The sequence below is a fragment of the Mangifera indica genome, chromosome 16, assembly GCF_011075055.1.
Source record: "Mangifera indica cultivar Alphonso chromosome 16, CATAS_Mindica_2.1, whole genome shotgun sequence".
Lineage (NCBI taxonomy): Eukaryota > Viridiplantae > Streptophyta > Magnoliopsida > Sapindales > Anacardiaceae > Mangifera > Mangifera indica.
In genome coordinates this window covers 13,662,214-13,674,688 of record NC_058152.1, presented here as the reverse complement: position 1 = coordinate 13,674,688, position 12,475 = coordinate 13,662,214, and the positions used below count along the sequence as shown (strand labels likewise).

The 12,475-nt window shown below is 35.6% G+C and overlaps 1 protein-coding gene across 2 annotated transcripts; it reads left to right on the top strand.

Moving 5' to 3' along the window:
• Positions 1-11,703, top strand: LOC123199059 (protein NAP1). Of its 2 annotated transcripts, XM_044613873.1 has the most exons (24): positions 1-166; positions 881-1,361; positions 1,465-1,539; positions 1,855-1,935; positions 2,209-2,289; positions 2,381-2,463; positions 2,781-2,865; positions 3,578-3,703; positions 3,844-3,951; positions 4,146-4,190; positions 4,275-4,417; positions 4,530-4,662; positions 5,200-5,310; positions 5,413-5,491; positions 5,832-6,025; positions 6,910-7,055; positions 7,250-7,331; positions 7,464-7,574; positions 8,028-8,153; positions 8,274-8,413; positions 8,507-8,603; positions 9,379-10,370; positions 10,574-10,786; positions 10,955-11,703. In XM_044613873.1, the coding sequence occupies exons 2-24, from the start codon at positions 945-947 to the stop codon at positions 11,451-11,453; spliced, it is 4,167 nt and encodes a 1,388-aa protein (XP_044469808.1). In that variant the 5' UTR covers positions 1-166; positions 881-944; the 3' UTR covers positions 11,454-11,703. The 2 variants fall into 2 exon arrangements, with proteins under 2 accessions (XP_044469808.1, XP_044469809.1); XM_044613874.1 differs by lacking the exons at positions 1-166; positions 881-1,361; positions 1,465-1,539 and having other exon boundaries at positions 1,870-1,935; positions 2,199-2,289.
• Positions 11,704-12,475: the final 772 nt, after the last annotated feature.

Sequence of the window (12,475 nt, the reverse complement as noted above, 5' to 3'; positions counted from 1 at the left end):
AATAAGGAAAATCCAGCTCTGGACTTTCTGCTAATAACTAGACCAACTACTCTCATCTTTCCTTCTGATTCTTACTTATTGCTTTCACAGCCTCAGATCTGAGCTTCATGCTTTCACTCAAACTCACGCGCCTTCTTCTCTTCAGCTTCAACCTCTGAATACTAAGGTATTAGCTCTTTTCATCTGTTTCTTGCCCGTTTGATTTCCGAGAAAATGAGGCTAATTTTTCTACTTTTTTAATTAATGTGTTAGGTATTTATTTTTGTGCTCTGAGTTATTAGTTATTTTGTGCTCAATTTTTTTCTGTGTTTAGTTGATGAGAAAATGAGGCAAAGTTTTGTTCATTATTTTCTTCACTGTCTGTCTTTTGTAATTTGCTCTGAATTTTACGTTTTTATTTATTTATTTTATTTTATTAAGCTGATTGTCGTCTGTTAGGTTGATGAGAAGATGAGGCTAAGTTTTGTTCCTTTTTTGACTGTCTTTTTGTTTTTGTGTTTTGCTCTGAAATTTTAAGGAGGATTACTACTAATTTTGGATGGTTTTAGTGCTAGTGATTTCTTGTTTTGATGTTAATTTTATATAGTGTTTAGTTTGGTGGCTTTAAAGCTGAGAGACATGAGGTTTTACTTTATTTTAGTTAAAATGAGAACTCAGTAGATCAATGATAATGTTTCTTAGAAGCTGAAAAGATGGAGAGAAGGTAGTTTGAGGTTTTCTGTTTTATTTTTTATTCTATATTCTATATTTTTTTTTTTGTTGTTCTTTGATTCCTTCAAGTTGCTAACAGCTGTATATTTGTCATGCTTATATGGTAGTGAATAAATCTGGAAATATAGTACAAAAGGCTTAGGTGGGGTAACATTTTTAAGCTTTGCAGGATTTTGACCATAAATCCAACTTCTGATTGTAGAAATTAAGAGAGGATTGATATCATTTTTTTCATGGCAAAATCAAGGCAACATTTTTCTTCCCAAGATGCATCATTGTCACCTCCTGCTGTAAGGTCCAGAGAATGGGAGGGTCCATCGAGATGGACAGAGTACTTAGGTCCTGACATGACTTCTCCAATGTCATCAAGAACCTCTAGAAATGGTAGTCTTGATGGACAAAGCCAGGGTAGTTCAGGTGGATCCCACAAGGGTTTGAACTTGCAGTGGGTGGTCCAACTTATTGAAGTGGCCGATGGATTAATGGCCAAGATGTATCGATTTAACCAAATACTGGACTACCCTGATCCAGTAGGTCATGTGTTTTCTGAAGCATTCTGGAAATCAGGGGTGTTCCCAATCCATCCAAGGATATGTTTATTACTATCAAAAAAGTTTCCAGAGCACTTTAGCAAGTTGCAACTTGACCGAGTAAGATTGGAATTCTTCTGTTTTGAATTTGTGGTCATTTATTCTTTGTTGCTTGAGAATATGGGATTAGGTGATTGTCTAATTTTTTCAACCAATAGTACAGGTGGATAAAGCTGCTTTGGATGCCATGCATGACAGTGCAGAAGTTCATTTACAGAGCTTGGAACCATGGATTCAGGTATTTGATGCAAAAAATTTTCCTTCTCATTCTCTGTAAACACAAAAACATTCAAAAATTGAAAGGCTATGATTATATGTCATCTAGTTTGCTTGGTTCCAATTTTTACTCATATATTTCATGCAAAAACCTGAAATTGACCTTGGGATGCTGTTAGTCTGGCAGTTCATGTTTAATCATTGCTACTGCTCGCTCAGATTTCTTTTCATGTTAGATAATGAAATCCAAATTTCATATAAGCTGATTTCTCCTTATATGTCACAAATCAATTATTTGCACGTTTAACTGGTAATAGCTTTCTTTCGTGTGAATTAGTTGCTTCTTGACTTGCTGGCATTTCGGGAACAAGCTCTTCGACTTATATTGGATCTAAGTAGTACTGTTATTACTCTCTTGGTGAGTATAAAAAATTAGTTAATTTTTTAACCTTTTTTTTTCTTTTTCTAATTGTTAAAATGATAATCACCTGGGAGTTGAGGATTGAATTGAAATGAGGTGCCAATTAATGATGCTAGAAACAAAGAGTTCAATGTTACTAAGGCTTGCTGATAAGTTTTTGTCATACCTTGTTGATAGGCATGATTGTGTATGCAAAAGTTATGGCTGTATTTATGTTGATGAATGTAAACACAATAGGTGGGTTTCTTATGATGTCACAGTAATTTGCAGCCTCATCAGAACTCACTTATACTACATGCTTTTATGGATGTCTTCTGTTCCTTTGTCCGCGTTAACCTTTTCTCTGAGAAGGCAAGTCAACTTCCAGATATCTTTTTATTTTGATCTCTATAAATGTATTCGGAATTGTTCTGATATGATGCAATCAATTCTTTTGTGACAGATGCCGAGAAAAATGATGCTGCAAGTGTATAATCTTTTGCATGCCATGTCAAGAAATGACCGAGACTTTGATTATTATCATCGGTAAGAAATGTTTCTGATCGATGTCTTATCTTTCATGATTTGGATAAATTTTTCAGTAATCATGAACTTTGATACATGTTGTGTTTTACTGCCTTTTAACTGTAGAATTTTGTTATAGTTATGCAGTGACATGAATCATAGATTTCTATTCCTGGTTCTGTTTGAATTTTCCTGACATGTAATTTCACTCACAAAGCTACATTAAGATGTGTTCTTATCTGCCTGTGTAATTATCCAGTTTTTCAATGTCTTATAACATATTCTTTCATGATTCAATATCCCATTATGTATATATCATATCATTCTTTGCATTTCAGGTTGATTATGTTTATAGACTCATATGATCCACCATTGAAAGGGTTACAAGAAGACTTAAATTTTGTTAGCCCACGTATTGGGGAGGTAATTTATGTTCTTTATTCAGCATTGCAGGATATTATAATAAAAATTTTTTTTTTTTTTGGTTCTTAATTATATTACTAGTGTCTAACTTTGCTATGCTTGATTGTCTCTTGGAATTTTCATATTTACTTATTTAATTGCTGGTCTGTGGCCATTGGATTTAAGAAATATTCAATAAATATAGATATTGTTTTAAAATGCTGCCTATCACAAAATGATCAGGAGTTTTCCTCCTCTGCTTGTAAAGTTGTACCCTGCCGTAAGTTGTATTTTATCTAAATCTGTCTCTTCCTCCCTTCCTTTTACTACTTTACGTCCTTGCAGATAATAAGGAGAAGTTAAACTGTTGGATGAAAGGTTGTAAATGAAAAAGAGTTCTCTCCGTATCTTAATATTTAATTTTGCAGTAAATATGTGTACGTAAATAAGCAATTTTTTTAGTGAGGAAGCTCAGTTGGTATATCTGTTCACAACTTCCTCACAAGACCTTATGATTGTAGTGCAGGTGTAGCTGCCAGTTTCCATATTAAATTTCTAAATAGTATTGCCTGGTTATGCACGTCATATGGGGATTTGAATAATAATGTAAATGTCAGTTACTTTGACAAGTTTGGTGGCGCATTTGAATCTATGAATTGGAGTTGTATAATTTTTTCCTTATCATTTCCTGTTTAAAAGGCATGTTGACATTATTTTGATTTCTTATTTCCAGGTATTGGAGGCTGTTGGTCCTATTATTTTCTTATCTACAGATACAAGGAAGCTGAGGAATGAGGGATTTTTGAGTCCATATCATCCTCGATACCCAGACATACTCACAAATAGTGCTCATCCCATGGTATTTATTATTAATTTGGACTATTTTAGATGGATTATATCTGTATGGTTTCAGCTTGCTAAGCTGTTACTCTAGTTGGCTTATTTTTTCAGTTGATTGAGGTGTTCATCATTCACCAAGTATAAATTTTATATCTGCAGAGAGCCCAAGATCTTGCAAATGTTACTTCTTATCGAGAATGGGTATTACTTGGATATCTTGTTTGCCCTGATGAGCTGCTTCGCGTTACTAGCATTGATATTGCCCTGGTAACACTTAATTTTATTTAATTTCTTCTTTTGAGTTTCAGAATCCTAGTTATGCCCATTGTTAACTGTGTCTCTGTCTCTCATGTTTTGAAAACCTTTAAAAATTGTAGCTATTTGTCTTAGTCAGAAATGCTTATGAGAATTTATTTTGCGGAGTTTCTTCTCTAACTTAATCAGTTCTTTATGGTTGCTAGGTTGTACTGAAGGAAAATTTAGTTCTTACACTGTTCAGAGATGAGGTGAGTTTCTGGTATGATTTGAATTTTATTTTGCATTCCTTATTCTTTTGTGGTGGTTTATACTGTTGCTATTGTTAAATGCAGTATATACCATTGCATGAGGATTATCAGTTATATGTTTTGCCACGAATATTAGAATCGAAAAAGATGGCAAAATCTGGACGGACAAAGCAAAAGGAAGCAGATTTGGAGTATAGTGTGGCAAAACAGGTTGAGAAAATGCTAAGGTATGTTATTTTCAAAAGCAAAGAGGTGGCCAAGTTGGTGTGCTGAGTACTTTCTAATTTTTTTTTATGCAAGTCAGAATTAAGTATGAGATGGTAAGGTCGTTGATTGCAGTGAGGTTCATGAGCAAGCAATTTTATCATGTGATGTGATACACCGTGAGAGGAGAATATTGTTAAAGCAAGAAATTGGAAGGATGGTAATATTTTTCACTGATCAGCCAAGTTTATTGGCTCCAAACATCCAGGTAAGACTGTAATTAGAATTTCTACAGATTTCTTCAAATGTGCTGTAGACAAGTCCTGAGAAAGGGGAAAAATAAATGATTGCTATTTTAAATAAGAACTGCATCATCTGTCATATTTATCACATACGCATATGCTTGGATGCCTGATATGTTTTTTTTAAAAGCTAAATTGAAATTCTTGAGGAAGAGGCAAAAGTTTTTTCTATTTTTATTCTTGACCTGTCTGGTAGGATTTTTAGAGAATTAGGAGGGAGGAATGGATATTTGGAGTTGTCACTGGTAGCAGAGTAGTAACAGAAGCTTAGGATATTACTGCCAACTTCGTAAAGCTGTCAGGGAACTGCTTCAATTGGAAATACATGTCTACTCAAATTTTGTTCTTGTACAAAATAAATTAGACTTTATATGTTGTAATATCTTACTCTTTAAGCAGGATATATCTTAACATTTTAAAATTTAATAAAAACCTAATTTGCATGAAAAGGGTAATACTTGGTGCATCAATGTCTTTTCTAATGATTTAGTGTTTTCCTGCAGATGGTGTTTTCTGCTTTGGCTTTAGCTCAATATGAGGTGATCTGGTACTTCCAACATATTGGAGTTGCAACATCAAAATCTAAAGCTGCTCGAATTGTACCAGTGGACATAGTAAGTCAGCTTTTCTCTTGAATTAGTTGAATCAATTGACATGAAATAGGCTTACCGATGAGTCGAAGTGCTAATTTTGAACTGGTGTGATTTTGCTTACAGGATCCAAATGATCCAACTATTGGATTCTTGTTAGATGGAATGGATCATCTATGCTGTCTAGTGCGCAAATATATTGCAGGTTAGTTTATTATTATACAAATTTATTTGCAGTGGTGAACTATGATTTTGATTTCCATGTAAGGAATTGTGACTTTTAAGCACTCGGCCTATCCAAATTATATCCAAATCTTTGACTGTGCACTCAAATATTTCACTTTTTGAGGACAGACAATTGCTTTGTCGTTGCTGGCAATTTTGGCTTATTTCTGCATTCTAGGTGCCTAGTGTGGTGTCGATGATGTTATCTTAGTTGTGGGTAGTAAGCAAAGATAACTTATTTTGTCTTTCTGTTAGAGCAATAGAAGATCTCTTAGTATTACAGGTGACTAAGATTTTAAATTATTAATTTGTAAATGCAGCAATTCGAGGTTATGCATTATCATATCTCTCGTCCTGTGCTGGTAGAATCCGGTTTTTACTTGGAACTCCTGGAATGGTGGCCCTTGACCTTGACTCAACTTTGAAAGGACTTTTTCAGCAGATAATTCAGAAACTTGAAAACATACCAAAACCACAGGGTGAAAACGTATCTGCCATCACATGTGATCTATCTGTAAGAATCTTTGCAGAATACATTTACTTATTTCGGGTCTTCATGGTGCCTTCTGAAATATTATCAACTTGCATGAGCTGCCAGCATTTAGCGTCAATGTTAAATGAATATTTTCTCATTTTTTGATAGAATAATTGGTTAGGTGTTGCATACCATAAATTTATAACAGTGGTTTTGCTAAGCTAAAGTCAAATCATGAGCGTGACTAGGACTAACACTTAGAAGATAATGAAATACAAGAAACCATGGTGAAAGACAGTGAGTTGTTGTCAGATTCCTATATAGGTTAGCATTTTCTTATTTTGTGTGTACATCCGTGTATGTGTGTGCTTTTGTGAAGCTAATGTTGCATTGACATTTTCCCTTATGGTTCTAGCTAAATGTTAGTAGTGCAGTTAATCAAGAACCCTGGGGGAAATCTTTGATGATAACTGAACCCTTTTGAGGTTTTTGTTACTTTCCTTGTGTTCCTCTTTGTGTGTTAGCATGTTTGTTGTTCTTCATAACTTTGTTTATATATACATTTTAATGCTAGTGGTTTTTTAACTTATTTGTGTTTTTGCCTAATCGATGCCATATTACATGGTCACTTATCAAAATTTTGTAGTTTGTTAAGTTTCAAAACTCTGTGTTACTGAAACCTGACTGTTAAGTTGAGAGGTAAGGGCCTAACTATACTATAACATATTTGCTGTAGACTAAACATACCCACCACAAATACAAACATAAGTACAAACTCCAATTATTATATTTAAATTAATGCTGTATGAGGCTCCTATACTAGGCCACTTGATTAATTTAGCTCCAGTACAAGACCACTTGGAGTGGATAAATTTTTTTAAAAGTACATCATTTGATATGAATAATTTCTGGTTGACAATTAGGACTTCCGTAAGGATTGGTTATCAATATTGATGATTGTCACATCTGCTCGGTCATCTATTAACATAAGACATTTGGAGAAAGCTACTGTCTCCACAGGAAAGGAAGGATTACTATCTGAAGGAAATGCGGCATACAATTGGTCCAGGTAGCTTCCAAATTTGATTTATACTGTTATTATTATTGCATTAACTTATAATGCATATTGTGCATTTCCTGTCAATAATGCATGTTATCTTCAATATTTGATAAGTGAAATCACAGAATTACATGTGTGTACACAAACAAGCACCAAGAGATGCAAAAGAAACAGTATAATGTGTTTGAATCTCTGTCATATAGATGTGTGGATGAACTGGAGTCTCAGTTATCGAAGCATGGAAGTCTCAGAAAGCTGTATTTCTACCACCAACATCTCACCGCGGTATTTTATTGCCTTTTTTCTCCACAGCTGTTTTTTTAGGGATTATTTAACTGTGAAGTGATATTAAACCTGCTTTTATTTTTTCTTTAATCCTCTGAAGGGTAATCTTTGCATGACTGACTGTCACTACAGGTTTTCAGGAACACTATGTTTGGTCCAGAAGGACGTCCTCAGCATTGCTGTGCATGGCTTGGTGTGGCAAGTAGTTTTCCAGAGTGTGCTTCTCCAATTGTTCCTGAAGAGGTGGTACAATGCACCAGTTTCCCACCACCAAAAAACCAAGACCACTTCTGACCCAAACCCTTTTTATTCTCTCATTTATACATACTTTTGCATGTTGAAAACCAAAAAGGGTTTAACGAGGACCACCTAATCATGGTAAAATTACATTGGTTAATGCTTCTAGAGCGGAGCAGGATTAATGTAACAAGTTCACCTAACAAAGCTTTAGTGCAACTGGAGAGCTTGTAAAAGCTTTTTTTCTACTTCTTTATTTATTTTATTTCATTCTCGTAAATCTGTCAAATGCAGCTAGAAAAAAGGTTGTTGTTATTCTAATTATTATTACTTCTAATGCATACATCCAAATACAACTCTGTTAACAGAAAAGTATAAAATCACATGCTTTGAATAGACATCTCTCTTGACGTGTAAAAAAGGCGGTTAGAAATTTACCTTATCTGATGCTGCAAACAGGTTACTAAAATTGGACGAGATGCAGTTCTATACGTTGAGTCTCTTATAGAATCCATCATGGGAGGATTGGAGGGACTGATCAACATTCTTGATTCTGAAGGAGGATTTGGTGCTTTAGAGATTCAGGTTTGTATTTACATTTTTTCTGCTGATAAGGTCTTATTCTTATGTAATTATGTTATTTTAGTGTAAGAACTGATTTGATGGTAATATGTTCCATAAAACTAACTTTGAGAAAAATCTCAGCTTCTTCCTGAGCAGGCAGCTCTTTATTTGAATAATGCATCAAGAGTTTCAATTCCTTCTGCAAAATCTCCAAAAATGGCGGCTGGATTTCCGTTGCCTGGTCGTGAGAGCTATCCTGAAAATAATAATTCTATTAAAATGTAAGGCACTTCTATTAACGGCATGAATCTTTTTTCTTGAAAAACTACCAATGTTCACAGTTGATGAAATCTAATCTTACTTGATTGTGGCAGGTTAGAAGCTGCAATGCAGAGATTGACCAACTTATGCTCAGTTTTGAATGATATGGAGCCTATATGTGTTCTTAATCATGTGTTTGTTCTAAGGGAGGTGAGGTGTTCTTTCTGCACTGGTCCACTCTTTTTTGTGTTAGTAGAATCCAACTATGGAACATTATAGTTGATTAGATTACTCTTATTTCCTTCTTTACTTTTCCTTTTCCCTTTTTTTGGCTTGCTTTATGGGACACCTACTCATGTTTTGCTTCCCTCTTCTTTAATGACTATGTTTTTTGTTTCTGTTCATTCCTTTGCTAATGAACTTTCTGTCTGCCTTAATCTAGTCTGTCGTTTAGGCATCATGAATCAGAACAGTGCTAGTCAACTTTTTTCCAACACTTAAAGGGAACAAATTGCATTCTGTTTGTAGGTTAAACTTGTCATTTTCCTGTTTTCTATTTCACTGTGAATTTTAAGATCATCATAGTGTAAATATTGTCAAGTAATATCAATTGGCCAATTATTCCTTTTCCTCTTGTTAATTAGAGTGCACTTTTGCCCTTAGATTAGGATGTTAGTTTCCAATGATAGTTATTGTATATTTTGTCTAGCAAGTTTTTAGTTTTCTCTCTTGTTTTTGAAGATTGATATGCATTCTAAGAGCTAATTGGGATTGAGTCTTCCTCATTAGGATTGAAAAATCCATTGTTTTGGGATTTAACCACCTTAGTTTGTAATCAATTTTGTGTCTCAAAGTAGGGCTTCTTTAATGTACTCAAGTGATCACAAACAGACAATTTCCTTTGCCTTTTCTAGTGTTGTTTTATGCTATCTGGCTTAAGTTTATTTTACTTGGTCTCTTGATATGGTGGATCATGTTGGTGCAGTACATGAGGGAATGCATTCTTGGGAATTTCAAGAGGAGAATACTTGCTGTACTGAAAACTGATAATGATCTTCAACGGCCTTCCATTTTGGAATCAATTATTCGGAGACACATGAGCATTGTCCACCTGGCAGAACAGCATATTAGCATGGACTTAACCCAGGGTATTCGAGAAGTCTTACTAACAGAGGCGTTCACTGGACCAGTTTCTTCTCTGCATGCGTTTGATAAACCAGCAGAGCAACTCACTGGATCAGCAACTGAAGTTGTTTGCAACTGGTACATAGACAATATTGTCAAAGATATATCTGGTGCAGGAATCCTGTTTACACCAATGCACAAATGCTTCAAAAGCACAAGGCCTGTTGGTGGATATTTTGCTGAGTCGGTCACTGATCTCAGAGAATTGCAAGCCTTCATCCGACTTTTTGGTGGTTATGGGGTGGATAGGCTGGACAGAATGATGAAAGATCATACAGCTGCTCTTTTAAACTGCATTGACACATCATTGCGTTCAAATCGTGAGCTGTTGGAGGCAGTTGCTGTCAGCATGCATAATGGTGACCGAACAGAAAGAGAGGCCATTTTGAAGCAGATAGTGGATTTGGACACACTAATTGGATTTTGCATTGAGGCAGGCCAAGCGCTAGCTTTTGATAACCTTCTAGCTGAAGCTGCTGGAACTGTTCTAGAAGAAGGTGCACCATTGATATACTCTTTACTTGCTGGGGTGGTTAAGCATATACCTGAAGAACTACCTGAAAAGAAGGAAATCAGGAGGCTGAAGGGAGTGGCAAACAGTGTTGGTGTGGTTGCTGATCATGATTCTGAGTGGGTAAGATCAATTTTGGAGGAGGTTGGAGGTGCACATGATGATTCATGGAGTTTGTTGCCTTACTTGTTTGCAAGCTTCATGACCTCCAGTATATGGAACACCACTGGCTTCAATGTTGACACTGGAGGTTTCAACAACAATATCCATTGTTTGGCAAGGTGGGTTTTCAATTTTCTTTCCTACAAATCCATGGCAATTTCCATCTTAAAGAGTCGTGAAATTATTTTAAAGATATTTGCTTATCAAATTTTCAACTCTTTGTCCACTGAAGTACTATCTCATGCTGTTAATCATTATGATTCTTGCACAAATTACAATAATTAAAATTTTTTTTTTGTTCTATGGGGGAATTTTGCTGCAGGTGCATTCATGCTGTGATTGCAGGACGTGAGTATGTTAGATTGGAACGGGAATATCACCAGAGACAGGCTCTCTCAAATGGCCATGCTGGTGAACCTTTGGATCCTGATATCGAAAGCCGTGTTTCAGCGGAAGCTAGCATCAAGTCTGCAATGCAGGTTTTTGTTAAATTCTCTGCAGGAATAATACTAGACTCTTGGAGTGAAGCTAACAGGTAAGAGGATAGCTTCTCATTCTTTTTGTTTTCATTTAATCAAAGATAAAACTTTTCCTAAGTTACAAATGATCATTCAAGGATATGCATTTGTTCATTTTTCTGATTGACGATTTATAGCTCCTATTGATGTTATGGATGTTGATGAAAAATCCCTTTGTTAAACAGATCTCATATGGTGGCCAAGCTTATATTTCTGGACCAACTTTGTGAGATATCGCCATTCCTTCCCAGAAGTTCTCTTGAACCCCATGTTCCTTATGCCATTCTCCGATCAATATATAGTCAGTACTACACAAATTCCCCATCCATCCCAATGGCATTACTAAGTGTATCACCCCGCCATTCACCCGCTGTATCATTAGCACATGCCTCTCCCATAACAAGGCAGCCGCGCGGAGATTCAACTCCACAGTATAGTTCTAATGATTCCAGCTATTTTAGGGGATCATCATCCCATAACCAGGATCACTTCTATGATCCCAATAGTGGAAACATAAAGAGCAGTGAAGGTAGGCACCGGAATGTTCGCCGTTCAGGGCCACTTGATTACAGTTCAAGCCGTAGCAAAGCTAAGTTTGTTGAAGGCTCATCTTCTGGGAGCACAGGTCCCAGTCCTCTACCAAGGTTTGCAGTATCAAGGTCCGGTCCTATATCATATAAGTAGGAAGACATGACAAGCACCAACGGTAAATTATCGACTTATCATGTCAGATTTAGTACATGTAATCACGTGACGCTTCCTCATATAAATTTTGCAAAAAATGTATGTAGATTTACTGCACCACTTCGCATCAGAACTTGGAACTAGAATCTGAATTTGTACGGACAAGTTCCTATCCAATCGGTTTTGGTTCCAGTTCTGGGTATCTGGCACTGTTCCAAAATCAATATTAATAACAATTATGTTTATTTTATTTGACAGAATGTTACGGAACATTCGAATGTCTCTTCTCTTACCCAAAGCATACAAAAAAGATTCAAAAAAACATAAAAGCATTATATGATTCGATGCACAAAATGCCTGGGACCCAAATCAACAGTATTTTTCTAGATTAATTGTATCTCCTGTTTCAACAAAGAAAAACCATTTATCCTTTCTTTTCTAAGCGTAGCTTTACCTTCAACACGATATTTCGTTAAAATGAAAAGACAAAACAACCCTTATTAAGACAAGAAGAACCCAGAAGCATAATAATGGGATATTTTACTACCCACTTCCCATAAGAAATGTAAGGGTCGGTGAGGAAAATAGAACAGCTTGGAGCCTGCGGACACAAAATTGAACTCAAAGGGACCCCTCTGAACGGGAAGTTTTGCGTTTAATTACTCATTTACCCCTCCAAAGCAGATTTCCTATCTATAAAAGAAGGCATACTCTCGGCCTGAATTGAATATGCTTTCTGATTTTGTTTTATCGTGTTTTGAGTTTCTAATTTCAGGTGGTACATCCTTTGCAATGAAGCGGCACAGGTTGAGTGAGAGAATTTAAGAAAGGTGAACATAACTGGACTAAGATAAAGGACAAAAAGAAATCATTATAGTGAAGTAGTATGATCCTTTTCCTTAGTCCAGTTATGGTCATCTTTCTCAACTCATTTGGAGGCCTTTCTTGTGGTTGACAGATAAATATATCATCCCGTATGATCGTTGAGCTTCTTTTAGTAATTCTTCAACATCTACATCATC